The 27,804-nt window shown below is 51.4% G+C and overlaps 1 protein-coding gene across 3 annotated transcripts; it reads left to right on the top strand.

The window, feature by feature from the left end:
• The first annotated feature begins 58 nt into the window (after positions 1–58).
• On the top strand, positions 59–27,804 carry DCAKD (dephospho-CoA kinase domain containing). Of its 3 annotated transcripts, XM_012186223.5 has the most exons (6): positions 59–166; positions 1,962–2,073; positions 18,009–18,230; positions 18,855–19,058; positions 23,226–23,313; positions 26,518–27,804. In XM_012186223.5, the coding sequence occupies exons 3-6, from the start codon at positions 18,119–18,121 to the stop codon at positions 26,810–26,812; spliced, it is 699 nt and encodes a 232-aa protein (XP_012041613.1). In that variant the 5' UTR covers positions 59–166; positions 1,962–2,073; positions 18,009–18,118; the 3' UTR covers positions 26,813–27,804. The 3 variants fall into 3 exon arrangements, with proteins under 3 accessions (XP_012041613.1, XP_004013042.1, XP_042112040.1); XM_004012993.5 differs by lacking the exons at positions 59–166; positions 1,962–2,073 and adding an exon at positions 8,392–8,471; XM_042256106.1 differs by lacking the exons at positions 59–166; positions 1,962–2,073 and adding an exon at positions 8,392–8,781.

The following is a 27,804-nucleotide window of genomic DNA, read 5'->3' as shown; positions in this document are numbered from 1 at the left end:
GGTTTGGCGAGGCCCACCCTCCGCCACCCGGGCGGTCGCATCGCATGCTGGGAGTTGTAGTTCGATGCAGTTTAGGGTTTGGGGCGTGGGCTTCAAAATCCTAGGTTTGACCTCAGCCGGCTCTGAGCCGTTATTGGCTGCCGTTAAGGACCGTTACCATTCTCAGGTAAGTAAGAGGCCTTGAGGCCTGCGGCTGCGACCCACTGGAAGCCCAAATGCATAGGATTTTCTTGGAGCGTCCTTCTGCAAGAAGCCAGGTTGGCTGGCTCCTGGCCGCCTTTCCTCGCTCGGGATTCTGGGCGGCCAGTGGTCGTTGGTAGCTCGAGGCCTTATGAAAGGCGGTGGATTGTGATGTGCGGAGCACTGATCCTGACCAATGACATCTGACTGCTCTGTCAGGCCTTAGCCCTTCTTGGTCTGAAACTTTTCCCCACACAGAGTCCCTTTCATTCTCAGCAGCAGCCCTCCACAATTACTCAATTACTTACTGCCTTCTTCTCAACAAGTCTAGAAGGTGGGCACTACTCCCGTTTTTCACAGACAAGAAACTTGGCCCCAAAATTGGTGGGTAAATTGGACAGTCTAATAGCTAAGTGGCGGGGGTGGAGTCGGGGGGAGGCGAGAAGTATACGCATGTGGATATGACTTAAACTCTCTAAATTCTTTACCGCTGAAGTCCCATCGTCTCATACATCTACCCAAGTAAATCGGTTATTAGAAGGTAATTTTGACATCTTTTAAGCTATTGTTAGCCTTGACTGAATGCTCCAGTCCTTTGGGTCTCACCCCTGTGGTTGAGTAAATCACACCGGAGTGTTGAGGCAGAGCCCAAAGACATGGTTACCATTCCTAGAGATTTTCCATTCAGCTTGGGTTATGTGGGTGTTGAGGGAAGGACAAGTTCTTATCATCAGAGAGCTGCATGAAATGATCCAGCCAAAAACGGAAATGATGTTGCCTTTGGGATAGTCTCAGCGTGGGAGGACGAATAGAGTGGGAAGAAGTATTTCCCTTCTGACTCAGGGAAGTAAAACAAAAGAGAGCTAAATATAGTCAATGCTTGATTGTATACCAGTGGCAAGAGCAGAAGTGTTAAGAATATGATCCGAAGCAGCAGGTAACCCGCAATCATTTATATTTGACTTTGGAAGGCAAAGACTCCTGCTCAGCCTGAAAACTGTTACCCATTTTTGTCTCTCTGGGGCCACGACTGTGGTCAGTAGGATGCCTTATATGCAATGCAGGCAAAAGGAGGCGGTCAGAGATAATAATAAAGCCTTATGTGTGTTAGATGTGTTAGGTAGGTAGAATAGGGAAAAGGAGTCCAAAATGGCAGTGGCTAAAAGACAAGGAAGGGAAAAGCCCGCAAAAATAGAACAAAAGAAGGTCTGAGGACCGGAGTGAGGACCTCAGGTAAAACAAACAACACTCCAGGCTGGCCCAATTTACGTAGGACAGGCCCAGGGAGAGAGAAACATATAAATAGAGGAGCCAAAGCTAGCTCTCTCTGTCTCTCTCTCCGGCATGCGGGGGCGCTCTTCTTGTGTCTTTGGATCAACGTGCCCTCACACCTCGAAGATGGATTTTCCTGCTATCTTCTAAATAAAATAGAGCTGTAAGACTGATTTGTCTAAGAGCTATAGCATGGTCCATTCGAGACCTGAGAGCTATAACACGGTCTATCCAAGACCTGAGAGCTGTGACACGCCTAGGGGGCTTTAATGTCCGTCACTCCAAATCTTTGTTGTGATAAGACAAAGAACCGAGGAACATACACTCACGTGACAGATGGATTTAACTTTTCCAAGTATTTCAGTTATAATAGCTCATGTGACTTTGTGAAGGAGACTTGAAGAAAACTGCTTGGGAAAAAAAAAAAAAGCGATACCTAGTTGCAGACCTTGGACCAGAACTCATTTCTGGTATTCTAATTCCAAGCCCTATATTTTCTTTTCCTACAGATTTGCAGAGGCTGAATGAAGGCTAATGAAATGGGACTCATGAAGAGTGATTATGGAGGATGATGGTGCTGGTGTCTGTGGCCCCTTGCCATTCTTGCAATCTAAAGCTTAAGTAAGACACTCTGCATGGTATTTTACTGCAAACCAAGCAGTTTTGCCTCAGTGGAGAGCTTTTCTGGGAGATAGGCAAGCAATGTGACTAAGGTGACCAAGCTCAGAAGGCAAGTATGAGTCCAAGGTTCTGGAATCCAAGTTAGAATCTTCTAAAATCGTAGATTTCGTAGGATTCATGATTTCTCTATAGTAAAAATTTAAATTTTTACATTTTTAAAAAGAAATTGAGTATATGTGACACTTCATTTGTTCTTTTTTTTGGCCATGCCCCGCGGCTTATAGACTCCTAGTTCCCCAGCCAGGGGCTGAACCTGACCCCGGCAGTGAAAGCACCGAGTTCTAACCTCTGGACCACCAGGGAATTCCCAACACCTTTTTAAAAGCTTTATGTTTATTGTTTTATTTAATAAATATCTTTTTTTAAAATTTATATTTATTTGGTTGTACTGGCTCTTAGTTGCAGCATGTGGGATCTAGTTCCCTGTTGCTGCTGCTGCTAAGTCGCTTCAGTCGTGTCCGACTTTGAGCGACCCCCATAGATGGCAGCCCGCCAGGCTCCCCCATCCCTGGACCAGGGATCAAACCCAGTCCCTAGCCACTGGACCACCAGAGAAGCCCCCAACACCTTTTTTTTTTTAATGTCCATTTAATGACTGAATTTTGCCACATGTGACTTCAATGCCTGAGCTTGCTTGAATGTCTAAGTAACTAAGCCTGTGAGCCACAACTGCTGAAGCCTGAGCAGTCTAGAACCTGCGCTCTGCAACAAGAGAAGCCACTGCAGTGAGAAGCCTGAGCTCTGCAACGAAGACCTAGCACAGCCAAAAATAATTTTTAAAATGAAAAAAAAAAAAGCATATAATCCTATGTAATTCTAGATAGTTTTTACATATTTTTCAATTAAGTCTTGTTCCTTTTTTTCTGAGGTAAACATCCCCAGCTTTCTGAGCTCCTCGACACACTACAGTGGCACAGTTTTCCCATCTAGCTTTGCTGGCTCTTCCTATCCACCCATTCTGGCAAGAGCCTCATACAAGTGAGCGAGGTACAGCAGGCCCCAAAGGATGGCTGAAGGATGTGCCTGTAAACCTCTGCAGATTCTGGAATTTACTCCTAGTGTGCATACCTCCATTATTCCTTCTCGGTTATTACTGGAGACAATAGAATATAGTTGTTAAGAGTAGGTTCCAGATTCTAACTCCCTGGCTTCTGAGTCTTGGCTCTGCCTGTGACCTGGCAAGTCACTTATCCTTTCTGAGCCTGTGTCCTCATCTGAGACAGTGCACACAAAGCAGTAGTGTTTTCCCCCCAGAAAGTCAGCATCACTCCTGGCAATCAAAAAAAAACCTTTCTCATGATGTCCATCCCAGATCAAGGTCATTGCTGTGCTCCCAGCAGATCAGAGATCCCCTTCTTCAGATGGGCCTAGGAAGGCATGAGCCAGGTCACCTTTATGATTCATTTAGCCAATGGCTTGGAGCACTCGTGTCCTGATATGTTGGGCTCTGTGGCAGAAGGTAGACAATTAGGGATGGACCAACACAGTCCCCTCCCTGGGTCCCCTCCATCAGTTGTTAGGCGTCTGGTCTGACAGGACACAGTGCAGAAAAGAGTTGAGGGGTAGCCACAGGGTGTAGCAGGAGCCTAGAGGTGGAATCCTTAACCTGGGGAAGGGGATCTGGAGAAGACGGCTGAGCTGAGTTTTGGTAGCAGAAGCAGACAGACTGGGGGGACATCCTAGGCCAAAGGTATGAAAGTGGGTGCTTTGGCGATATCACAAAGGAGAAGGATGTGGCCAGCTTGAAGTGTGAGGAGCATTTTGGAAGTTGAGACAGAGAGGCAGCCAGAAGGAGAGGCAGCCAGAAGTCAGACTGGGAAGGGATGCAGCTGCCACGCTGAGGAGTTTGGATTTTACCCTGGAGACTGCGAGCCGCGGAAGGATTTTAACTGGAGAGAAAGATGATGCAATTTTTGTTGGAGAAAGATCATACTGGGCAACATCCTGGCTTTCCTAGGAAAGAGAGCTTTTCTCCTCTGAAAAACAGGGCTAGTGGGCTCAATTGTGAAATAGGGGCTGGAGAGATGGTCTTTGGCAGCTCCCTGTCCCCACTAGAGCTCACGCTCAGAAAGGGCGTCCTTTTTCCATGTGACAGTCCCTGATATACCAGGTCCCTGGACCACAGTGGGCCCAGCCTTCTGCCTAGTGCTGTGGGATTTAAGAGAGTGCCAAGCTTTCCCTGCCCAGAAGGCCCTTCCAGTGAAATCGGGAAAACCAGACACACTGGAAACCAAAATAACAAGGCCTGACTGGGTGTGATTAAATGAACTGGATAGATAAGTTAACTGAAGATGGAGGTGGGGCAGGCACTGTAGACCTCTGGGCCAGGGTGGTTAGAAAAGGCTTCCTGGAGAAAGCAGGACTCAAACTGGGCCTTGGAGGCAACTTAAGCCCTGGATTCCCCCATCATGATCATTTTGGGGGCCCTGTGGACCCACTCCTGAGCTGGAGTCACAGCTGCAGTTTTACTTTTTTAAGTTTATTAATTTTTAAAATTATTTATTTGGCTGCACCAGGTTTTAGTTGCTGCACGCAAACTCTTAGTTGTGGCACAAGGGACCTAGTTCCCTGACCAGGGATTGAACCCAGGCTCCCTGCATTGAAAGCGCCCAGTCTTAGCCCCTGAACCACCAGAGAACTCTCCCTGCAGTTTTACTTTTGTTTGTGTGGTTGTTCAGTTTGCAACCATTTCACCCCCCACCCCAAGACCCTTGTTCTATGAAGACAGACAGGTTGGGTTTTCCTCACTTCTTTATCATTTGGGCCAGCACACTGGTTTTTTTTTGTTGTTGTTCTTGTTTAACAAGTCCTGTCCAATTCTTTTGCAACTCCGTGGACTGTTGCCCACCAGACTCCTCTGTCCATGGGATTTCCCAGGCAAGAATACTGGAATGGGTTGCCATTTCCTACTCCAGGGGATCTTTCCCAACCCAGGGATCCAACCCATATCCCCTGCATTAAAGGGGGATTCTTTACTACTGAGCCAGAGGGAAGTCCAAGCCCTCAATTAATATTTGTTGGATTAATTAGTGTATGACTGGATAAATGAGTGAATAGTGAGAAAGAAGTGACAAGTGCTTCAGGATGTGGAAACGCTGTAGACAAGGGGCAGAGGCAGGAGCACATGGTATGGTGACCACTCATGTGCATAGAGCACTTTATTACTCACAAAATGAGCTCACACGGTACTGTCTCGTTTGATCCCTACCATCAGTTGTTTTGTTTGACCCTGTGCAGTAAACAGGGCTGCTATAATTCTTGTTTTACAATGAGAAGAACAGAAGTTCAGTGATTTGTCCAATGTTTCACTGCTACTAAGGATGAGCTTGGACTTGAACCTGTTGTTTTCATGCAAAGTCGAGTGCAGTAACTAAATTGCCTTCTTCCTGTGCCTTTCCCAAGGGGAAACATATGGTAAGACATATGGTAGAACATATGTTTGGAGGAGTGATCAGGGGCCAGGTCACAGAAAGCCTTGAGTTTCAGGCTCATCTTCAGAGTTTGGACTTTATCTCCCAGCTGGGAAGTCTTTTTTTTTTTTTTTTTTCCTGTTTTAAGCTATTTAATAAAGAATAAATATTAATGATATTTGTGAGGGAGAGTATAAAGTTAATTGCATATTAATATTTATTTAAAATAAATATACGGAAAGTAAGTTTAATTTTAAGAACTGAGTCAAAGACCCAGGAGTCAAAGGAGTCATCTCTACTGGACTCGGAGAGCACCAAACGACTTGAAGTAGCTCTGTGGTCTGGGCGTCATGCTAGATGCTAAGGACACAGGGGTGACTGAGATACAGGTCATTATCAGGATGAAGTAAGATTGTGTATACAGTCCAAGCCAGCTCAAAGTTTATTACTGCCATCCAAAATAACAGAGCGTATGTGTTTGAGCTGAAAAAGTCCTTGATGACATCACCTCAAAACTGCCAAGACAGAGCTTCAGTTCAGAGGAAGTTCCTGGGTTGAAGCCCCTGAAGCTGCCCTTCAGCCTCCAGGATCACCCCAGAGCAGAGATGCAGCTGCTGTTGGCAGATTGGACCACAAAGATGGCTAATTAGAGCCCCCACTTGTACATCGCTAGCTCACGATACTGTAAAGCAGAATCTGTAAGGGGGGAAAAGGATTATCTTGAAGGGATTGCCTAACAGTATGCCCTTAGGAAGAGCCTGATACCCTGGGGGAGGCAAAGGCATCTTATTTCTATCACTGCCATGGTCAGTCATTGTTACTGATGGGGATGGGGGAGGCAGGTGGTCTGGGTGTCCTTCTGACGTGACAGAAGTAGGCAAGAGGTTGAGAACCACAAAGTGAGGTTATCTGAAAGTTGTTTAGTCCAGGAAGAGGACTGGGCCATTAGCTCTATAGAATAGGAATTAGAATTGTTTTAATATGATCCTGTGGATTAGAAGAGATATTACCTAAGGAAAAATGGCCAAGATTGAATTTCAGAGACATCATGAAGCTGCCTGGAAAGACAGTGCATTCACCGACACTGGACTTGTCCAAGTAAGCAGAGATGATGTGGAGGAGATTCAAACACTGAACAGGTGTTTGGACCAAATGGCCCCTTTGATCATGAGATGCAATCCTTTTAATTGGGTGATGTCAGTCAGTGCTTCTGACCTCAAGAAGAAAGGTTTCAGGGACTGGAGTGATCAGAGAAAGATATTGGATCACTTCATCCTTCAATGTATTGGATCCCTCGTATGCTGGACCCTGGGCCAGGCGCTGATGACGCTAGTGGTGAAGACAAGCTTCCTGCCTTGATGCTGCAAGCAGAGATACAGTTTAGGAAGAGGGAGGAGGAGGCAGGATAGGAGTTAAGGATCACCTACTCATTTGAAAAGACCCTGATGATGGGGGGAAATTGAAGGCGGGAGAAGGGGATGACAAAGAATGAAATGGTTGGATGGCATCACTGACTCAATGGACATGAGTTTGAGTAGGCTTTGGGAGTTGGTGATGGACAGGGAAGCCTGATGTGCTGCAATCCATGGGGTCACAAAGAGTCAGACACGACTGAGCAACTGAACTGAACTGAACTATATGTGGAGCACCCTTAGGTGCTTTTATGTATTTTCAATTCTTTGAACAAGCAGCACAGTAGCCAATATTTGCACTTTAAAAGAGCAGAGAGGCGAACTGACTTGGCTAGAGTTGTAAGCATAGAATGAGCTCCATAGCCAAAGTACATGGTAAATGGATTAACCTTTTTATGTCAGCTTCCACAACTACTGAGCCCACATACCACAACTAGAGAATCTATGCCATGTGCCACAACTAAGACCCTACACAGCCAAATAAATATATATATTTTTAAATGTTGGTTTCTGGGAATTCCCTAGCAGTCTGTTAGGGGAAGCACACTGACTGAAACAGCTCACCCTGGCCAGGTACCATAGTAACCATTTGCGTGAGTTGTTTTACGATAGGAGGTCCAGGTAAGGAACACGGAACTACTAAGCCATCATCAACCAGAAGAGTTCGGGAAAGGTCCAAAGGAGACACCACATGTCTGACCACCTCCCAGAATCCTTCTCACTGGCATCCATCTTGGCTGAACAAGGTGTCCACCGCCAGGAAGGACTTCTGAGTTAGAATGATTGGCACAATCCCATCACCATGAAACCAGAGATTGCGAGCCACATGGCAGAGCAGGTCTCCTAGGTTCCTTTACCCTGCTACTCTCTGGCTGGGAGCCCTTTCCCAATAAAATCTCTTGCTTTGTCAGCACATGTGTCTCCTCAGACAATTCATTTCCAAGCGTTAGACAAGAGCCCAGTTACAGGCCCTGAAAGGGGTCCCCCTTCCTGCAACAAGTCCAGTGGTTTCACTGATGAGGGCGGAGTTTAATCCCTGGTTGGGGAACTAGGATTCCACAAGCTGCCCAGCCAGGCCAAAATAAATAAAAAATGGGGATGGTAATTGTATCTACCTCAAGGACTGTGAAGATTCAGTGAGGATGCCTACAGAGTGCTGTTAAGACTTGGCAGCAGCCACTACCATGGCTATTGTTACCAATGCCAGAGGCTGCACAGCTAGTGGTGGCCAGTCCGAACTTGAAGCTAGGCCCCGCCCGCCCCGAGTTTCTTCCCACTTGCAAATGTTTCAGCGCCCAGGGCACAATAATCCTGCGATCCCCACCTGCCGAGCACTCTAGGAAGGGGCGCCTTCCGGGTCCCGCCCCCAGTCGCCGGCCCCGCCCCACTTCAGCTGGCCGGACGTCCGGTCCACGTGCGCGCGCTCCCGAGGCCCCGCCTGTCTTCAGAAAGCCGCCCAGTAAGCGCCTCTGAGATTGGGGGAGCGGCGGCGGGCAAGCCGGGTCAGAGTCCCAGGGTACGTAGCGCGCCGCATGGACAAGTGGGAGCGGCCGGACCCGGGTTAGGGGGCTGGCCGGTTTGCGGCCCCTGGGGTCACTTTGTCTACTGTGTCATTCAGGCTATCGAGCCTGTAGTGCTTCGTCCAGCCTGGAGGCATTGTGTCCAGGCGCCGTATTGGCGCAGTAGCCGTGCTGGGCTGGCGTAGAATACGCGCCTTTCTTTTGAGCCTCGGTTACAGTTTATTGAGCACATACTATGTAGCAGCTCTTGGTCAAACGCTTTTACCTCCGTGACTCATTGCCTTGACAACAACCCTACTAAGTAAGGTAATGTTTTAGAGCTGTGGAAACTGAGAAAGGTTTACAACTAGAAAGCAGTGGAAATAGTGGATTTGAACCAAGGTTCAGGCCAAAGCCGCTTCCCTCGTAGCTCACTCGGTAAAGAATCTGCCTGCAGAGTGCAGGAGACCCGGGTTCGATCCCTGGGATGGGAAGATCCCCTGGAGAAGGAAAGGGCAACCCACTCCAGGGTTCTTGCTTGGAGAGTTCCATGGACAGAGGAGCTTGGCAGCTACAGTCAATGGAGCCCCAAGAGTCGACCCGACTTAGCGACTAAATAACCATCCCCTGCACTTTAGACCTTTGTGGTCAGATCTAAATTTGATTTTTGAAGCCAACCTCTGCCATTTCCAGTTGTGTGACTGTGGGTACCGCTCCGACTCTTGCTTGCTCACATGAAACTTTGGTGGCGTGGAGTTCCCAACTCTTGCGTTGATGAAAAGAGTAGCCTACTTCTCTCCCCTCTCCCCGCTTCCCAGATGGAGGCGTTGGCGCCTCTGGCGCTGAGTTTGTTTACGAAGTTTGCAAAAATTTTTCTGTCTCTTAGTTATGGGGAAGTTTTCACCCAAATGAACCTTGTCATTAAGTCCTAGTTTTAAAGTTGAGGAAATGGAAGGCTTTGAAATGTGTTTTCTTTGGGGCCGGGAGTGCTGCTGCTGTTAAGTCAGGTCAGTCATGTCCGACTCTGTGCGACCCCATAGATGGCAGCCCACCAGGCTCCCGTCTCTGGGATTCTCCAGGCAAGAATATTGGAGTGCAGATTTGCCTAAATAAGTCAGATGGATTTGGCAGGGTGCGGACAAGCCTGGGGACACGGTGACATAATAGAGATTGGGCTATGATAGGAAGTGGACAGGCCCGTTGAAGTAGTTTTCCCTTATGAGGGCCCTAAATTCCCACCAAATCCTCTTTCTTTTGATCAAGGTCTGAAACTGTCCTCATGGGAAGCCTGTTCAAAGGGTTCAGAACCTCACTTGGTTCCTGTGCCCTTACGACTGAAGGCAGGCCAGCAGTAGCCATTGAGCTCAGCTTCCTTTCAGAAACTACCCACTCTTCACATTTTTAGGTTGCTAAAATTTTCCTCTGAAAGTTTCAATAGTTGCAAAGGCTGTGATTTCTGGTTAATTGTAAATATTGACATCTTTAAAATGAAACTGTCAAGGCACTTAAGTCTGCAAAGGAATCTAAATACCATAGTGATTTGATTTTCCCTCATCCTTGGAAAAGATTACACAAACCAGCTTTTATTGAACAGCTGAAATTTTACATGTTCCTTTTTCCGCCTTGAACTCCTGTTTCCACTTAATTTCCTCCACAGAATTTCTTTTTCTAGTCAAATCAGTTTTATACTCGAAAGTCTTTGGTTTGTTGTTCTGCTCTGCTACAAAAATACTCATAAAAACTAAAACATTTTTGAAAATTGTGTTGTCATACTATTAAACATTTTCTTTTAGACTGAGTTCCAAAATTGTAAAGTACAAAACCGACCAAAATAACTAGTTTTGATCATTGTTAAACCTAACTCTTATTTGAAATGCTTCTCTTAATAAGCTGAGTGGAACTTTTTCTTTTAATTCATATAGGTATCCCTGTATATTTGCTAGAATTGATCTCATGTGACCTCAGCCTGCAGTGGCTTTGGAGTGGGGCTTGGGTTCCCAGCCAGAGGTTGAGGCTGGGTCTCGGCAAGAAAGCACTGGATCCTAGCCACTAGACCCGTGGTCAGTGACAAGGGCCCTAGCCCTTCAGCTCTGCAGAAAAGAATTTCCACAAAGACGGAAAGTAGTGAAGCAAGTAAAGTATTTATTAGGAGGAAAAAGAGTGCAGTACGTATGGTTAGACACACGGGGCAGACTCAAAGGGAGAGTCCCTGAGTTGCTGAGTCTCGCCCTCGTGGTAGTTTGATTACTTTTATGGGGTATTTCTTTCCCATTTCCTTTGGCTAGTCATTACGATTTGCCTGGTACACAGTCCATATTCATTATACCTTAAGATCCTTCCATGGGGGCATACGCATCTTTTAGCCAAGATGGATCCTACTGAAAAGGCATCTGGGTAGATCATCCCTTGGCATGATTCCCCTTTGGCCTCCTAGGAGCCTTTTCTGCCCATGTGTGTTCAGGGAGGTCTCCTGACTTCAGGAATGAGAAATATGTGGCCTTTGCAGGGTCCAGCCTCCTCCCTTAATTGTTCTGCTATTAACGTCTTGGAGTTTTTTGGTCAATAGAGAATGAATCTCCAATTTTTTTACCCTGGGAGGTGGGGGTGGGGGCATCTGCCTCATGCCTCAGAATGAGCAACTAACCCTAACCCTGCTTACCCATGAGCTGGACATTTTGCTGTATGCTTCATGTATTCAGGGGCTTCCCTGGTGGCTTGGATGGTAAAAAATACCCAAAACACGAGAGACCGGAGTTCGATCCCTGGGTCGAGAAAATCCTCCGGAGAAGGGAATGGCTACCCACTTCAATATTCTTGCCTGGAGAATTCCATGGCCAGAGGAGCCTGGAGGGCTACAGTCTATACAATCACAAACTGAAGGACTGACACTTGGTGTATTCAATAGATGCTTTTTGAGGCCCTTCTACTTATTGGGCCCTGTTTTAAGCACCTTAAATACAATAGTGCTCAGATTCTAGGGGGAGAGGCACATTACATCAAATAATCACATAGACGTATTTGAGGGATGATAATAAGCGCAGTGAAGAAAAGTGGAACATGAGGGAAACAGAGGGATGCTACTTTATATATTCAGGACAGTCTGATTGGGTAGCAGTGGGACAGAGAAGGGGAAAGGGGCCTTGTGACCTTTGGGAAAAGGGTCCTGCATGTGGAGGGAACAGCCAGCGTGTCCACAGGCCCGAGGTGGGAGGTGCCCAGCACAGTCAAGGGGTAGCAAGGGGCCAGGGTGACTGGAGGGTCTCATTTGACGGGGGGAGTGGGAGGAGGTGCCCAGAAAGGCTGGAGCTGAGTCTGTCCGGAGACGCACGGGAACTCTGAGACGGAGAGGTGATCTTAGGATCACGCTAGCTGCTGTGTGACCAGCAGACTGTCGGGGAGCAGAGGTGGCAGCAGATCACTCAGAAGTCACTGCAGTGACCCGGGAGCCAGACGCAGGGCTGGGGGGAACCAGGCGTGTCTGGGAGGTAGAGCTGGCAGGGGGCAGGTGGGTTGGATGAAGATGGTGAGAGAGGAACCGGAAGGATGCTGAGGGTTTGGGGTTGAGCAACTGAAAGGACGGAGGTGCCCTTCAGGGAAAGGAGTAGACCACCGCACAGACGTGGCACACGCGGAGTTAGGGAAGATGAGGCGATGGTGGCATGTGGTACCTCATTGAGTCTGCGTAGTTATTGTTATTGACTGCGCCATGCAGCATTCAGAATCCTAGCTCCCCTCAGGAATTGAACCCAGGCCCCCTGCACTGGGAGCTTGGCGTCTTAACCGCTGGACCACCAGGAAAGTCCCAAGTACCCATTATTAATCCCATTTTATACGTAAGGAAACAGAAGCCCACAGCGCTGAAGTATATTGCCCGAGGCCACATGGCTGCCATCCCAGCCCAGGCCCTGTGACTTCACAGCCCCTGAGGTTTGCCCTTCCCTGTGATCACTTTTCTGTGTGACCCTAGCATAGTTGTCCAGTCCAAACAACCTCCATGTCCGCCCATAAAACCTCCCTGGAGCAGTGGTGTGTGCCTGGAGGGGGCTCTAGAAGAGAGACCTGCCTTCCCTCAGTGTTGGCAGGGCAGAGGGAGAGGCAGGCTGAGCGCCACCCCTGCTCTGGGGACTCCCGCCAGCTCCTAGCAGCCTGGAGGAGGAGGTGCTGACTTAATATAGGTCCAGCGGACGAGGAGAGCTTGGACTCAGGTTTAAACAGCAGCTTCTCACCAGTAATGAAAGATGAGGAGTGGGGAAAGCGTAGATAAAAATAGCACTTACTAGTTAACTGGAAAACAATATATTTTTGCAACCTCTGGTTCCACAAGAAAATAATTGGGTCCCAAGGTAGGGAACGACTCGTTTTCATGAATGATTATATTGATCATTGGAGCAAAGTGGATACACCCACTTTGGAAAGTAATTCAAAGGAAAGGCTCGTGGCCAGGGTGAAATCCTGAGAGGCTGCAGAGGAGGAAGGAGGCTGGAAGTTAATGAGGGAGCAGACTCCTGGCCCCAGCCGGCAGGTGTGGGGCTGTTGGTTGGGAGACGCAGAACAAGAGAAGTCTCTCCCAGCCAAGCCCCAAGCTATCCTAAGGGAGCAGAGAGTGTCCATTCACATATCAGTTCCTTACTCTGCTTGAAGCTGCTGGGTGTTCTGTTTGTCTCCACTTTTCTCCAGAAGGGATTTACTAGCAGTGAGCAGTGTGTTCTCCTGGGTAGAGGAGCACGCTGGGAGCCTCCCCTGTGCTGATGAAGGGAGAATGTGGCCCCAAGTATTTCCAGTCCCTTTCCCTGCTCATGGAGTTGTTCTGTTATTCATTCTACGATGGTCATCAAGCACTATCAGAATGAAAAGGGAGCTTTGGTCGAGAGCTCCATGGGTGCTAAGTACTGTTCTAAGCGCTTTACATATATTAATTCATTTACTTTTCATGGCAACCAAGAGTAGGGCTCCTTAGCTCCATTTTACAGATGAGGGTTATATAACTCAAAGGAAGGTTAAATAAGGTGACCAGTATCACTCACCTGGTGAGTGACAGACCATGGACCCTGGGCTAGATGCTAGGGACAAAAGGGTCCAAGCGCTGGACATGGCTTGTGGCCTTGTGGAGCTTAATTTATCTAACACATCATGCAAGCCAGATGGGCACAAGGGAGGAAAAGGAAATGAAGTGGTGGGAGGTGCGAGGGGCCCAGGTTGGATTAAGAGGGGCACGAGGCTGTACTGAGAGAGGTGACCTGCTGCTGTCAGGCCCTGACTCAGAGTGACCACTCTGGTGCCTCAGTTAAAGCAAGGACCCCTGTCCTTCCTGATCCCCTCCCCTACTTAGCACTGCTTCACACATTGTGAGCTTTCTGTTTCTATACCTCCTTCAGTGGAGTGTGAGCTCCGGGAGGGGCAGGCGCCCTTGTTCTGAACAGTGCCTGGTGCCTGATTGGCTGAGGAGTCAGCCAGGAGGTGAGGGCAGCGGACAGGGGAACCACAGAGGTGGGGGCTCTGAGGCAGGAAAGAGCCTGCGTGTTCAGGGACAGGCAGCAGGCACGTGTGACGAGCACAGGTGCGGACAAGGAGTGACGGAGGGGATGGGAGCGGGGGTGGACAGTGAGCGGTATCACAGGACCCTCCGAAGTCGAGGAGGAGGAGGAGAAAACCAGCGAAGGTTTTAGACGGGAATGACAGGAGCAGATGTTCACGTTAAGCCACGAGCCTGGCTGCCTTGAGAGAAGCAAGGCAGGGCCTGGGGGGAGGGGGTGCCAGGTCACGGGCTCCTGCAGGGGTCTAGGGTGCGGGTGGCTTAGGTTAGCAGGGTGGACATGGTGGATTGAGAATTCCCCAGATGGCATGGCTCCGTCTGGAGGCCCGTGAAACAATCCACTCTCATTGTTGTTCCCTGAGAAACCCTGCCAGGGGAGATTCCAAGAGAGGTCGGCCTTCCCCAAATGTATTTTCTTTGTCGTCTCCAGACCATGGGGGCCCAAGAGGTTAAAACCAAAGGGCCCAGCAGTAGTGGAGCACAACAGCATTCTATCGTCACCTCACAGGGCTGAAGACCCCCACCTCTCTAATCCCAGTCCTACCCTTGCTTTACTCCCTGGCTCCTCCCCGCCGCCCCGGGATCCCAGGCCCGGGACCAGGTCTGGAATCCAGCTCCCACTGGCTTCTCTTTGTCGCTGTGGGCCCTGGTGGTGTCCTTCCTTCTCCAGCTAAGCCAACGCTCTGAACAGCTGTGGGTGCTGAGGAGGGAGACGGCCGGCTACCAGTGGGCCTGTCATTCTTTGGCCGCCCTGGGAAGTTCACTGGACCACAGGAGGGGAGGAAGGACGCGCCAGCGTGACTCACAGCCTACCCCAGGGCTGCTGCTGTTCTTCCTGCTGGAAGTCCAGCCCCACGTTTACAGGTGTGAAGACAGAATCAGACTGGGCCAGGCGTTTGGGGCTCCGCTGTTTCTCTCTTCAGAGCACTTCCCACCTTGGGCCAGGCTGCCAAGGCGGCTTCCCAAAATCACAGCTAGTTTTCTGGCAGAGTGCAGAGGCTGGGACCAGGCCTCTCAACTCCAGTCCACGGTCTTCCGTTTTCACCGGGATTCTGGTGTCTGATTGGCTGGGACGAGAGTTCCACCCTAGATTCAGAGGCAAGAGGACTAGGGTGGATGCTGGGATTCTTCTTCTAAAGTTTCATAGGGGATTCAGATCACAGCCAGCTTTAGGATGGCAGTGCTGTGAGGGGAACTGGAGGTTCTACAAAGTGATGATTTTTGAGCCACACTAGGAAGAGGATGTCAGAGGTGGCCACTGCTCCTGTAGGTGCCTGGGGCGGAGCTACAGGGCAGGTCTGGGTAGGACCAGGAGCCTGACTTCCAGGCAGCTTGGAACCTAAACCTTTCCTCCTTGCTGAGCCTTGAGGGTCTGGTGGGCCCTTGGGTCCGGGCGGCTCCTGGGGGCAGACCGGTGCTCCCGAGCCCCAGCGTGGGCACCATGTGACAGCTTTCGGTCCCCTGTCAGTGTTCTCTTCTTGGCTGGTTTCATTTGTTACTGTCTGTCTCGCCAAGCTTTCCTGAGGGGCAAGACCTGTGTTTCGCTTTGGTTGCTGCAAAGCCCAGAAGGGCTCAGTCAGCGGTTTGTGAGGGAGCGAGCTATGGAGGGGCTTATGGGACTGGAACAGCTGGTATTTGTCTGGCCCCTTTAAGCCAGGGGCTCGCAGCCTCCCAAAGCATGCACGCTTCCATGCCCTCGCCCTTCCCAGCGGAGGCCAAGCCGGTGTGAGTCTGTTTCTACAGATAGTCAGCCAGGGCCCCGAGAAGGGGAGATCCTCACTAGATTACCCCAGGAGCCGGGGCAGACACTGAGCCTGTGCGCTGGTGGTCGTGCGTTAGACTCGGCCCCCTGTTCTGCAGAGGGAAAACCAGTGTGATCGTCAAGAAAACATTTTTCTTTGGCCCTGCAGACATACGCACCCTCCTTATTTCTTCTTAATCTAAATGTAAATTAATTTCCCGTTCCTTGAGTACATGAAGGCAGAGGTCTGGACACAGAGTTAGGAGCCCCGATTTCCATCCAGGCTCTGCTTTTAGCTGTGATCCTGGGCAAGTCCCCTCTTCTCTGGTCCTCAGTCTATACCATCATAAACAAAGAGCCCGTCTGAAGCCGTGTGACACAGCAGAACCCCCTGGGTGCCTCCACCTCTCTCCCCCGAGACCTGGTGCAGTAGGTCTCCAGAAGGGTCCTGTCCTGTGTACAGGCAGGAGGTGAGGTCTGCTCTGCCATGTGGTCTTCCAGGCTCCTTTACCCAACCCAGCAAACTTGGGCGACCAGGTTGCTCTCATTGATGAGGTGTCAGGCCCCTGTGGAGAAGCAGGCCCCATCCTTTCCTTCAGCAGCTCATTTCAGTACTGTGGTTCAGTCACTAAGTCGTGTCTGACTCTTTGTGACCCCATGGACTAGCACGCCAGGCCTCCCTGTCCCTCACCATCCTGGAGTTTGCCCAAGTTCCTGTCTATTAAATCAGTGATACCATCCAACCATCTCATCCTCTGCCGCCCTCTTCTCCTTTTGCCCTCAGTCTTTCCCAGCATCAAGGTCTTTTCCAGTGAGTTAGCTGTTCGTGTCAGGTGGCCTAAGTATTAGAGCTTCAACTTCAGCATCAGTCCTTCCAGTGAATATTTAGGGTTGATTTCCTTTAGGATTGACTGGTTTGATCTCTTGCTGTCCAAGGGACTCACAAGAGTCTTCTCTAACAATTTGAAAGTATCAATTCTTTGGCTCTCAGCCTTCATTATGGTCCAACTCTCACATCCGTACATGACTGCTGGAATATAAGTTCAAACAAAGTGTAATCAGGACAGTAAATCTTCTGTTTAACCAAAAAATAAAGTCCTGTGACAGATTTCAAGGTCCTGGAAATGCTTTGACACTTCTGAAGGAAGGATGAGAGAGACCTGGCCTTCGATATAATTTCTCCCAGCTTGGGAACAAAGTCCAGGACATGGTAACCATGTCCTGAAAATACAACATAGCTTAAAATCTACGGTGAGAGTCTGCAGTTGCAGGAGTGGAGACCTAATTTTGTGAAAGTCTTTTTTCCTCTCCGTGCCTTGCCACACAAGCGTCACCCCCAGCGGCCACCCTGCACCAGCACCCTCACCTCCGTTCCTGGTCACTTAGCATGTGAGTGGTAGTGCGCTAAGGGCTGGAGATGCATTTTCTCAGTCAGTCTGCGGAGTTTCTGCACAAAGGCCTTAGGAGGCAGGTTCTGTTATCCCCATTTTATGGATGAGAAAACTGAGGTTCCCAGAGGGAAGTGACTTGCCCTGGATTGCATGGCATGTAAGTGGAGGAGCTGAATTTGAAGGGATACATGCTTCTAGCCTCTGGGCTGTATTGCAGATTCTCCGTCTGAGGGCCACAAGTCGCGACGCCAGGTTTAATGCTGTCTCCCTGCCAAGCCTGTCATCCTTTCCTCATTATTCTTGGCATGCTCCATCCTTCTCCAAACTTTGGGCTAAGTGGCCACGCAGCCTGCCTGCCACTGGGCTCCCCACCTGGGTCACTTCTTCGATGAGGAGGAGGGATTATTCCTCTCAGTCCCGACCAGCTACCCAGGCTGTCCCGGTGCCAGCACTAGGGCACACAGGCAGGCCGTTTCTTCCTGTGAGCCTCTTGTCCAGACGAGGAAGTGGAGGCTGGGGGCATCTGGAGAGTGCCTTGGGTTCACCCCAGAGGGACAGCTGTCCCTTTCCTGTGGGAAGTTTGCCCTCAGTGGGGTATCGCCGCCTCCAGAAAGCTCTCTTTGCTTAACAGCACTTGACTTTTCTCTGCCTACTAAGCTTTTGATAGCTAAATTTGCAAAGTGTTAGTTTGCCTTCTTTGTGAATGTTTTTAAAAGAATGCCGGAGGCCTCTCCTTAAAGAGTTTTGTGTCTCAGGTGGATCCAGAGGCCCTGAGGCTCAAGCCGTGGCACTGCCTGGCCAGGTTGTGTCTGCCTTGCTTTGCCTGCCTTTGCCTCACCTTCCCGCAGCCTCTTGGCCCCACACTGACCAGGCCTGCTCTGTCCCACAGGCAGGTCCTTCCGGCGTTCCTGTGGAGAACCCTCACCACTGGGGAGCTTGGCCCCTGTGACTCCGGACTCCTGGTTCTCCATCTCACCAACCTCCCTCCTTCCTGGGAAGATGTTCCTGGTGGGCCTGACAGGGGGCATCGCTTCGGGCAAGAGCTCGGTGATCCAGGTGTTCCAGCAGCTGGGTTGTGCGGTGATCGATGTGGACATCATTGCCCGACACGGTGAGTTGTGGGCACAGCTGTACCCTGCAGCTCCTCTCTTGCTTCCTTCCTTTCATCAGGCCTCACCGTTTGACAGGCCTTTCCCATCAGCCTGGCCTCCTGCTCCCACCCCCTGCGGCCCCCCTCTCCTGCTCACTCTTCCCTCCCCTCACCCCATGACCAACGCGAGGGATTCTGGGGGCTCTGGTCCCCTCCCTAACTGCTTTCCCTCCTCTGGGTTTTAAAACATTATTTGTTCATTTCTGGCTACGCTCGGTCTTCATTGCTGCGCAGCCTTTTCTCTAGTTGCAGCAAGAGAAGGCTGCTCTCTGGTTGCGGTACACAGGCTTCTCATTGCGGTACTTCTCTTGTGGAGCACAGGCTCTAGACACGCGGGCTCATGTGGGCTTAGTGGCCCCCTCAGCACATGGGATCTTCCCGAACCAAGGATCGAACCCACGTCCCCTGCGTTGGCAGGTGGATTCTCAACCACTGGACCAAAAAGGAAGTCTCCCTCATTTTGTTTTTGCTCCAGCTGAAAGAAGCACCCTTGGGTTGCCCCATCATTTTGCCTGTAGCCCCTAGGAGTCTCCTTGTTGACCTGGAAGCTCCAGAGAATGACCCAGGTTCCTCTTCCTGCCCCAGTTGTCCAGCCAGGATACCCCGCCCACCGGCGCATCGTGGAGGCCTTTGGCACCGAGGTCCTGCTGGAGAACGGCGACATTGATCGCAAGGTCCTGGGCGACCTGATCTTTAACCAGCCCGACCGGCGGCACCTGCTCAACAGCATCACTCACCCCGAGATCTGCAAGGAAATGATGAAAGAGACCTTCAAGTACTTCCTCCGGGGTAAGTCCTGGACCTGGGACCAGGCAGGGCAGAGCCAGTTCCTCCAGGCACGAACCTTTCTGTGCAGAGAGATTGTCCATGGAGGGGGGAACCAGTTTTCATGCAGTCTGTCGAATTCACTCTGCTCATTGGCATCCCCTGTGCAGCCGGGTACCAGCCCCAGAAAGATGAAGTGATGTTCCTCAACTTTTAAGGGAGTGGACGGTTTAATGAGAAGAGGCACTTGAGGCTTTTGAGCCCTGAACTCCAGAAAGCTGATTTTTCTCGTAGGGGTGGGAGTAATAATAATGTTTTTGTCGTGGTTTAGTTACTAAGTCTTGTGTGACTCTTGTGACCCCATGGACTGTAGCCTATGAGGCTCCTCTGTCCATGGAATCCTGTAGGCAAGAATGCTGGAGCAGGTTGCCATTCCCTTCTCCAAGGGATCTTCCTGACAAAGGGATCAAACCAGCATCTCCTACACTGCAGGTGGATTCTTTCCTGCTGAGCCACCAGGGAACCTTCAGGGAATAATAATAGCGGACGAATAATGGAGTCATAAGACCAGAGTTTAAGTCCCAGCCCTCATGGTTTCCAGCTGCATGACTGTCAGAGTGAGCCCACCCCTCTGCCTGTTGCCTCCTCCTCAAAGTGAGGCTAATGATACCATCTCGAAAGTTCTTAGGGACTAAGAGTCCACACCGTGACTGTGGGTCACCAAGCAAATGTAAACCATGGTCAGAGTTGGTGCTAGTTGAGCTGCCTGGGAGAGTAAATTTGCAGGGTGGAAGGTAGGGAGGCTCCAGCATGGCCAGGGCTGGCAGGGGTGAATTCCAGTGGAGGATAATCCTTTAGGGCTGGGCCTCAGTAGAGAGAGCTAGCCGGGCATGTGCAGGGCCAGCCAAGTGATGGGGCAGGTCTGGAGGAGAGGAGCATATTTGTAAAGCAGGGTCTGTGGCAGCCTTTTTCCCAAGCCATACACTGCATTCCAAGCATGGTTCTTCAGGGCATCATGGGGTCGGGGTGGCCTGATCATTACTGTCCAGGATGGGGTCAGCCCCCAGGAGAAGGGGGAGAGCCCAGAGCGGTGGCTTGGGATCAGGCGACAGGCTGGCCCAGGGCCCTGCAGAGCTGCCTGCCAGCCTCTGGGACGTGGAGCCTCTAGCCCAAGCTCTGAGTTGAAGGCCTGCCTGCTTGTCTGCCATCAGTCACCAGTCACGAGGCTGAGACTTTGCTTCCTGGAGGCTATGAGGAGCCTTCATGTTTTTTTCTAGGCTTTTGCACTGTGATCATGGCCAAATTCTCTCATACATCAGGTTCTCATGTACAGAGTGGGGACCTTCCCCCTCGACCCCACCGCCCCGGCCAGTACCTCCCTGCAGAAGGAAACGGATGAATTGACAAACAGCCTTGACATTGATACTCCCTTCCCTGCCCCTGAGCCCTGGCCAGGCAGGAGCTAGTCTGGATTATCCTCCCTGCCAGACCAGCTTTTGCTCCCCATCTCCTTGTCACAGGCCTCTTTCCCCGCTGCCTCCCTCAAGGAGAGTCTCTGGACTCTTGCTGCCTTTGTCCTGCCTCTTGTGTCTGTGCCAGGACCCCTTCTGTCCTCCCCTGCACCTGCCCCTGTCCCTCAACCGGGAGTGGGGCCTTCTGCCTTTCATTCTTGCCCTTTCGAGATCTCTCCCAGGCCAGGTGTGAGTACGTACGTCTGCAGGGCTTCAGGGCGGCAGCAGCTCTCCCCTCATGAAATTACACATTAGATAATGTCACCTGCTCCAAAGTTCTCCCGCTGTGTCGTCTACCCAGCCTCCCCTCTCCCCAACCACCACCACTTAAATAAAAGCCAGAAAGCTCTTTTCAGCTCGATAAGGTGAAAAATGGGGACGGCAGCTGTGGCTTCCTCAGTCCCAGTTTTCCCCTGATGAGTATAACAAATACAACTGTCAGAGTTGGTATAATCAAACGTCAGATAAGATCACCAGCTGTTGGGAGGTCTCCGCGTAGGCAGACGGATGTCTTAATAGAGTCAGGATGGTTTGCAGAGCTTATCAAGCAGGAGCGATGTGACAGCTGAATAGCCCTTTGCCAGCGAACCAAAGAGCTGGCTGCAAGCTCCCGAGAGGGGCCGAGGAGAAAGGACAGGGATGGGAGAGAAAGGGATGGGAGCGGAGCAGAAAAGGGAGATAAAGGGCCCAGGGAGGATCTGGACTCAGCTCCTGCTCCGGGCTAGGGAGGAGCGGGGAGCCCGCGCTGCCAGCCTCCTTCCTCCAGGAACACTGGTAATGCTAGTAATAGCAGCTATCATCTGTGGAGCCTCAAGCGAGGGTCTGGGTGAGGGGGAGCTGAGTGGTTTACAAACTTTTGCTCTCGTAGGCCTTACCATCTTCCTGTGAGGTGGGTCATCCTTTCACCCACCGACATAGGTGAGGCTTGTTAATGGGGCTGAAGCGAGACAGCGGGGGCTGCCCACCAAGGCGCATCCCAGAGCCCGTTCCTCAACCCCAGCTTCACCTGAAGGTGTCTGTTGGGCTTCCTGAGCATCGAGCCCCGAGGAACAGGAAACCCAGAGGCTTGGGTCACCATGTCCCCTGTACCACCTGGAGTGCAGCTCCCCTGTGACGCCCCTGGGATGGTACCACATGTGGTTGGAAGTGTTCACGGGGCATCGTCCAAGCCAGGCATGAGTCTCTGGACCAGAGCCAGGGCCCAGCCCTTTCTCACTGCTCCTGGACCCGTGCCAGCTTGTTGACACTTACACAGTGGCCACTGGTGTCGAGAACTAGGAGCCCAAAGTGTCTCTGGGTGAGTAGCTTAGGGACGTGTGTGCTCACAGTCGGTGAGGGTGCTGCCCCCTGGACTGGCCTTGGCTTGTATTGGGTTGGCCAGAAAGTTCATTCAGGTTTTTTCATAGGATGTTGCAGGAAAACCCGAATGAACCTTTTGGCCAATGCAATAGGTGGGCTAGACAGTGTCTTTTACCCCGCGGGAGTTGGTTCTGTAGTATTAGTCATAACCACCCCACCACCTCCAGACCAGTACATGTACTCCCTGGCTGGAGCTCTATCTCTGATGCCACGAAGCAGCCTCTTTCCTTTGGGGCGGCTCCCGCTGCCCACGTATGAGTTTTTTGGAGAGAATCTATAGATAGCCTTGCAGGACTCTTCAGCAGGGAGCCAGGCTTGGACCTGGCTCCTGGGGGGAGAACCTCTTTTTTTTTTTATTTAATTTATTTATTTTTGGCTGTGCTGGTTCTTCATTGCTGCTTGCTCTGGGCATTCTCTAGTTGTGGTGTTCAGGCTTCCCACTGTGGTGGCTTCTCTTGTTGCAGAGCACAGCCTCTAGGGTGCGCGGGCTTCAGCAGTTGCAGCTCTTAAGCTCCAGAGCATGCGGTCAGTAGTCATGGCTTACTTGCCCCTCGGCATGTGGGATCTTCTGGGACCAGGAATCAAACCCACGTCCCCTGCATTGGCAGGCAGGTTCTTTACCACTGAGCCACCAGGGAAGCCCTTTTTGCTCTTTTTTTGAGGAAAGGTGGGTGAAATAGGGCAGAAAGGACCCAGCTACTCCCAGAAACTCTCTCCAGTCTCCTATAATTTGGCTGTGTCATCTCCCTTCAGAAGTGGCAACTCTCTGGGTTTCAGGTCAGGGGAACTCAACCCTTTGTGACCGCTTTGTCAGCTTCGCCTCACTCTGCTCCAGGCCTCTACTTCAGCCAGAGCCACTCCCATTCCTGGAACCCTCACCTCCGCCCTCCTCATTTTCAAGTCTCAGAGGTCCTACCTGCTTTTCAAGGCCACTACAAATTCCATCCCTTCTATAAGGTCTTCCTGGATCATCCATCCCAAAGTGACTTTCTGCACTATTCTGTCCTGAGCGGCACTGGAACCAGCTAGCATTCAGGTTATTGGAGAAGGAAATGGCAACCCACTCCAGTGTTCTTGCCTGGAGAATCCCAGGGACGGGGGAGCCTGGTGGGCTGCCGTCTATGGGGTCGCACAGAGTCGGACACGGCTAAAACGACTTAGCAGCAGCATTCAGGTTATGCCTTTCCTTAGAAGGTCTCCCTGCTCTGCCGGGGAGCTCCTGATGGTGGGGGACAATGGTTTTGGCTCGTTCCCACACTGAGCATGTAGTCCTGTGTGTGCTTACAGAATTGAGTTTGTGCATTTCCTGGCCTCTCCCCAGGATACCGCTACGTGATTCTGGACATCCCCCTGCTTTTTGAGACCAAGAAACTGCTCAAGTACATGAAGCACACGGTGGTGGTATACTGGTGAGTGTGTGGCACGGCCTGGCCTGACTGAGGCTGGAAAGGAGCACCCCCTGGGTGAGGCACGTGCCTGTGAAATGGCCGATCGCATTTTACCCTTTCCCCACGTGGTGACCAAGAGGCCCCGGGGGGTTGGGTAGCAGTGCCCAGAGCCTGTAGAAACTGACATCTATAGAGCCAGGCCCAGATATGCCTGGGGGTGGATGTGGGAAGTGATGGCCCCCAGGTGTCTCTCTAGTGCTTGGGAAGGGCTCCCCCTGCTGGCTTTTGGAGGCATTTCAGCCCAGATGCTGGGCCCTGCCCGGGGGGACCATGTTCTCTTCAGTGGTTTCCTTTTCCCTCCTGTAGTGCTTCTCAACTTTCCAAACAGCTCCCACATCAATTTACCTCTCAACATAAGGTAGTCAGGACAGGAGTTGATATTCCTGGGGCATAGGAAACTCAAGCCAGGAGTTACAGAATTTGTCTAGGGTCACCCACTGGCAATATGTATGAACTGAAAGTTGCAGAGAGGGAGCTGTCAGAACTCAGCTAAAAAAGGTGCTTTGTTCTCAGAATCCCTCAGGACTTGGAGCAGACTGGCATCCAGGTTTGGCAAACAAGAGGATCAAACTGTCAGAGAAAATGAGTCATAGTCCCAGTGGGGTGTGAGTGTAGATGAGGCTTCAGGGTGTCTCTGCCTTCCAGAAACTTCCGGGATGCCACCCACAGATACAGCAGACACAGAGGTGGGCCCTTGGCTCTGCAGGTATTTTGGGCACAGGGTGGCTCTCAAGAGACTAATGCAGGGGAGGCTCCTGGAACACCGGAGGCAGGGCCTGGAGTGCTCAGCGCTCCCATCACCCTGCCCTCCCAGCTCCTAGCCCTGGGCTGTCATTTAAAGGCAGCCTGAATCTACTGAGCCTGGAGCAGGGACTCAGGCCTCCTATTCTCTCCCCCGCTGGCCTGTGTCTACCCGTGTAAACCTGTAGCTTCTCTGGGTTCTTTGTTCCCTGTTTGGGAAAGACTGTCAACTGAGGCCAAGCAGACTCCATGAAGACAGAGTTCTCTTTGCCTTAGTTTTAATATAATTCCAAACTTTGTACCAAGGGATCGGGGGGGAAAAAAAAGAACCCCTCAGAGTATAATATTTAAGTGAAAGTGTCAGTTGCTCAGTCGTGTTTGACTCTTTGTGACTCCATGGACTGTACCCTGCCAGGCTTCTCTGTCCATGGAATTTTACAGGCAAGAATACTGGAGTGGGTTGCCATTCCCTCCTCCAGGGGATCTTCCCGACTCAGGGATTGAACCCAGGTCTCCTGCTTTGCAGGCATATTCTTTGTCCTGAGTAAACAAATTAGGACCTAGTTGCATCTGCAGTCACCAGGTGACTCAGGCCTACATTTCCACCTTCCTCCTCCTATGCTTTCCTTTTGCCAAGAGCAGAGATAGCTGTGGTTCCTGGCAGATAGATGGGGCTTTGTGGATTTGCCAGCTTCCCAGGAGATCCTCCAGCCCCACTCACTGGCCAGAGCCTTCCCAGCGTTCCGGGTACCATACATCCCCCACTGATATCACATGTGGTTATGACTCTTGAGAGATACCCAGGAGATAAATGAAGGATTATTTGTCTTTCATAAAAGGGATCTACACTCAACAAAAATAAGTCCATCCCCACATGGACTCCTTTAACTGGCAAACTACCCCTTGGGCATTTGAGCTAATATGGGGGATTTATCAAAGTGTGATTGTACCAAAACGTGATTATTCACTTTTTTGAGGAACTTGCCAATTGTGGGGTAAATATTTGGGCAAAAGTTCCCTTACCCCAAATAACATCAGTCCTTAAACTAACCACATGGGACTCTCTCTGAGCTCCAGGAAGGGCTGTCGGCGAGTTCTGCCTTCACATCCCCGGAGGCCCACTGGTCTCAGCCTTACCCTCTGAAGGATGAGTGCTCACTGGTGGCCCCAAGCCATCTCCATTCTCTCAGCCAGACTTTCCCAGCCACAGATCTGCAGAGTCCCTGACAAGGATTGCATATAGTCCTTGTTCTCAGCCAGGTGGGAACTGGCCCCATGACCTTGACAGCATGCTATCCTCCTAACAAAGGAAGTCAGAAGTCCTACCAACTTTTCGAGGCCAGTACAAACACCATCTTTATACAAGGTCTTCCTTGATTGGTCAGCCAGAAATGACTTTCTGCCACATTCGGTCCTCAGCGGCTTTGGAATTGGCTAGTGTTCAGGTTATATCTGTCCTTTCTGCCTTGACATCCCAGGAGGTCCTCAGGTCTAGGCCACAGGTAGACTAGAGGGATTAAACTGTAGTCATCAGATCATCCCATCTTATAACTGGAAAAACTCCGGCCTAGTGGCAAAGCAGAGAGACCCCAGATGGCAGAAAACAGCTGCTGCAGCCTTTTACCCCCTTGTTCCCATCTAGGGGCTTAGGCCGTCAGAGAGCTAGGGGGCTGCTAAAGATGACCCTGCTCCAGAGGACAGCTGGACAGTGCCTGTGTAGCCAAAGCAGGACAGGGAGCTTGCTGAGGAAGGACCAGGCAGTAACATCAGAGCAGGCAAGAGAGGCATTCTTTGTTTTTCCTCTGGAGCTGGGAGACTGGGTGCTGCTTGGCCTACTGTGCATGCTCAGTCCTGTCTCAAGGGCCAAGGGGACCCAGTTCTCAAGTCCTTGCTTCTGTTGGAAGCACGTTGGGGCATCTTGCTTCTTCGTGGCCTCCAGCCCAGTGGCCACCATCTCAGCACAGTCCTTGTGCTCTGAATGTGCTGGGGTGGGTGTGGGGAGACAAGGAGAGGGCTCTTTATGGAAAGCCAGGAAGCTGATTTTTATGCCGCAGGCCCTGGTCCCCAGGGGAACTGCAGGAAGCATTTAGCTTGCAGACCCAGGCCTTTCAGTAAAGGTCACCCATCCAGGGATGCAGGATGTCGCTGATTCCAGGTGACCAAATCCTCCCATTTTAAAATCAAGGAATCTCGGGCCTGGTAGCCAAGCAGAGACCCCAGATGGCAGAAAACAGCTGCTGCCCCTCTTTCCCCTCCCCAGTTATACTAAGGGGCTTAGGTAGCCCACAGTGGTGCTAGGGTGCTCATGAAGAGTGGGGTGAGGTGGGGGGAAGCCCAAGCTTCCAGGGCTGCCCACCCCTGTAACAAGGGACGAGGAAGTCCAGAGCCTGCAGTGCCTAAGCAGCCCTTCTGCCTGGTCCTTAGTGACCGAGACACACAGCTGACCCGGCTAATGCGGCGGAACAACCTGAGCCGTGAGGACGCAGAGGCCCGGATCAAGGCCCAGCTGCCCCTGAAGGACAAGGTCCGCATGGCCCGCCACGTTCTAGACAACTCGGGCGAGTGGAGCGTCACCAAACGCCAGGTGGTCCTGCTGCACGCGGAGCTGGAGCACTCCCTGGAGTACCTGCCACTGCGGCTCGGGGTCCTCACAGGGCTGGCCGGCATCGTCAGTCTGCTTTACCTGCTCCTCACCCACTACCTCCTGCCTTCCCCCTAGCTGGACCCTCCAAGGCAGGAGCTGCTGGGTCTCCATCTCCTCAGAGGTTGGAACCAGGGAACAAATGCATCGGGTTTCCTCCCAACCCCTCAACACACGCACTCTGGATCTGGGCTGGAGCCCTGCCCTGGGCCGGCCTTTCCTCTGGGCACACACTGCATCCTGTCCAAGGCAGGGAAACAGCCCTCTGTCAGCAGATGCTCCTTTCCGCCTCCCCCAGAGCCCCTCCCTCTGGAACCCCCCCCAGAACAGTCCATGAGAGGGTGTGACAGTAACAGTGAGACACTGTTGTTAATTTCTTGTGGGTGGGGGTGAGGAGCACTCTCAGGAGCTGTCACCAGTGTTTAAAGCTGGGAGGGTCCCTGGGCCTGAACCGTCTCCAGGCACTTGCCCCGTCATGGCCAAAATGTCCTCCTAGTGGACATCGGGGAATCAGTTTGGACTAAAGGCTGCCCCCATCAAGCAGGATTCCCCGGTAGACTGAAGCCCTCAGCCAGGACACAGTAAGGATTCGCTTATGGGCGATGCTATATCCAGGCAGAGGCCAGGCCTCTTCTGAGATGACCCACCGCCCCCCGTGGTATTTCCCCAGCACTCCCTGCAGCCCGCTCCCTGCCCCCTACCACTCTGCCTCCCTGAGCTCTTGGTGGTCCACATGCACCTGGATGTTTCTTGCCTCTGTGCCTTTGCCTTGCTGCTCCCCAAGCTAAAATAACCCTCCCCCCCCCCCCCCCCCCCACCCCCACCCCCCACCTGGTTACCCTCCAGCTCAGGCACCAGCTGAAGCTCAGGGCGGGGTTAGGTGCTCTGGGTCACCACCCTGCCACCACTACCATGTTTTACCTGAATCCACAGTATAATAATCAACCAAAAGCTGGTTGGTCTCTCCTAGACTGTAAGCCCTTTGTGGGCAGGAACTGTCTTATTCATCTCTGTCCCTGGTGCAGAGCCTGAGCTGCCACTGGTGCTGAATAAAGTGTGTTGATCTGAAA

Source organism: Ovis aries, chromosome 11, assembly GCF_016772045.2.
Source record: "Ovis aries strain OAR_USU_Benz2616 breed Rambouillet chromosome 11, ARS-UI_Ramb_v3.0, whole genome shotgun sequence".
In the NCBI taxonomy this organism is placed as follows: Eukaryota; Metazoa; Chordata; class Mammalia; order Artiodactyla; family Bovidae; genus Ovis; species Ovis aries.
Note: the sequence above shows the minus strand (reverse complement) of the source record. Positions and strands in the feature narration are given on the sequence as shown.

Coding starts and splice junctions, on each gene's coding strand:
- DCAKD (XM_012186223.5), top strand. CDS start 18,119: ATGTTCCTGGTGGGCCTGACAGGGGGCATCGCTTCGGGCAAGAGCTCG. Junction 19,059..23,225: donor CTTCAAGTACTTCCTCCGGG/GTAAGTCCTGGA, acceptor GCCTCTCCCCAG/GATACCGCTACGTGATTCTG. Junction 23,314..26,517: donor CACACGGTGGTGGTATACTG/GTGAGTGTGTGG, acceptor CCTGGTCCTTAG/TGACCGAGACACACAGCTGA.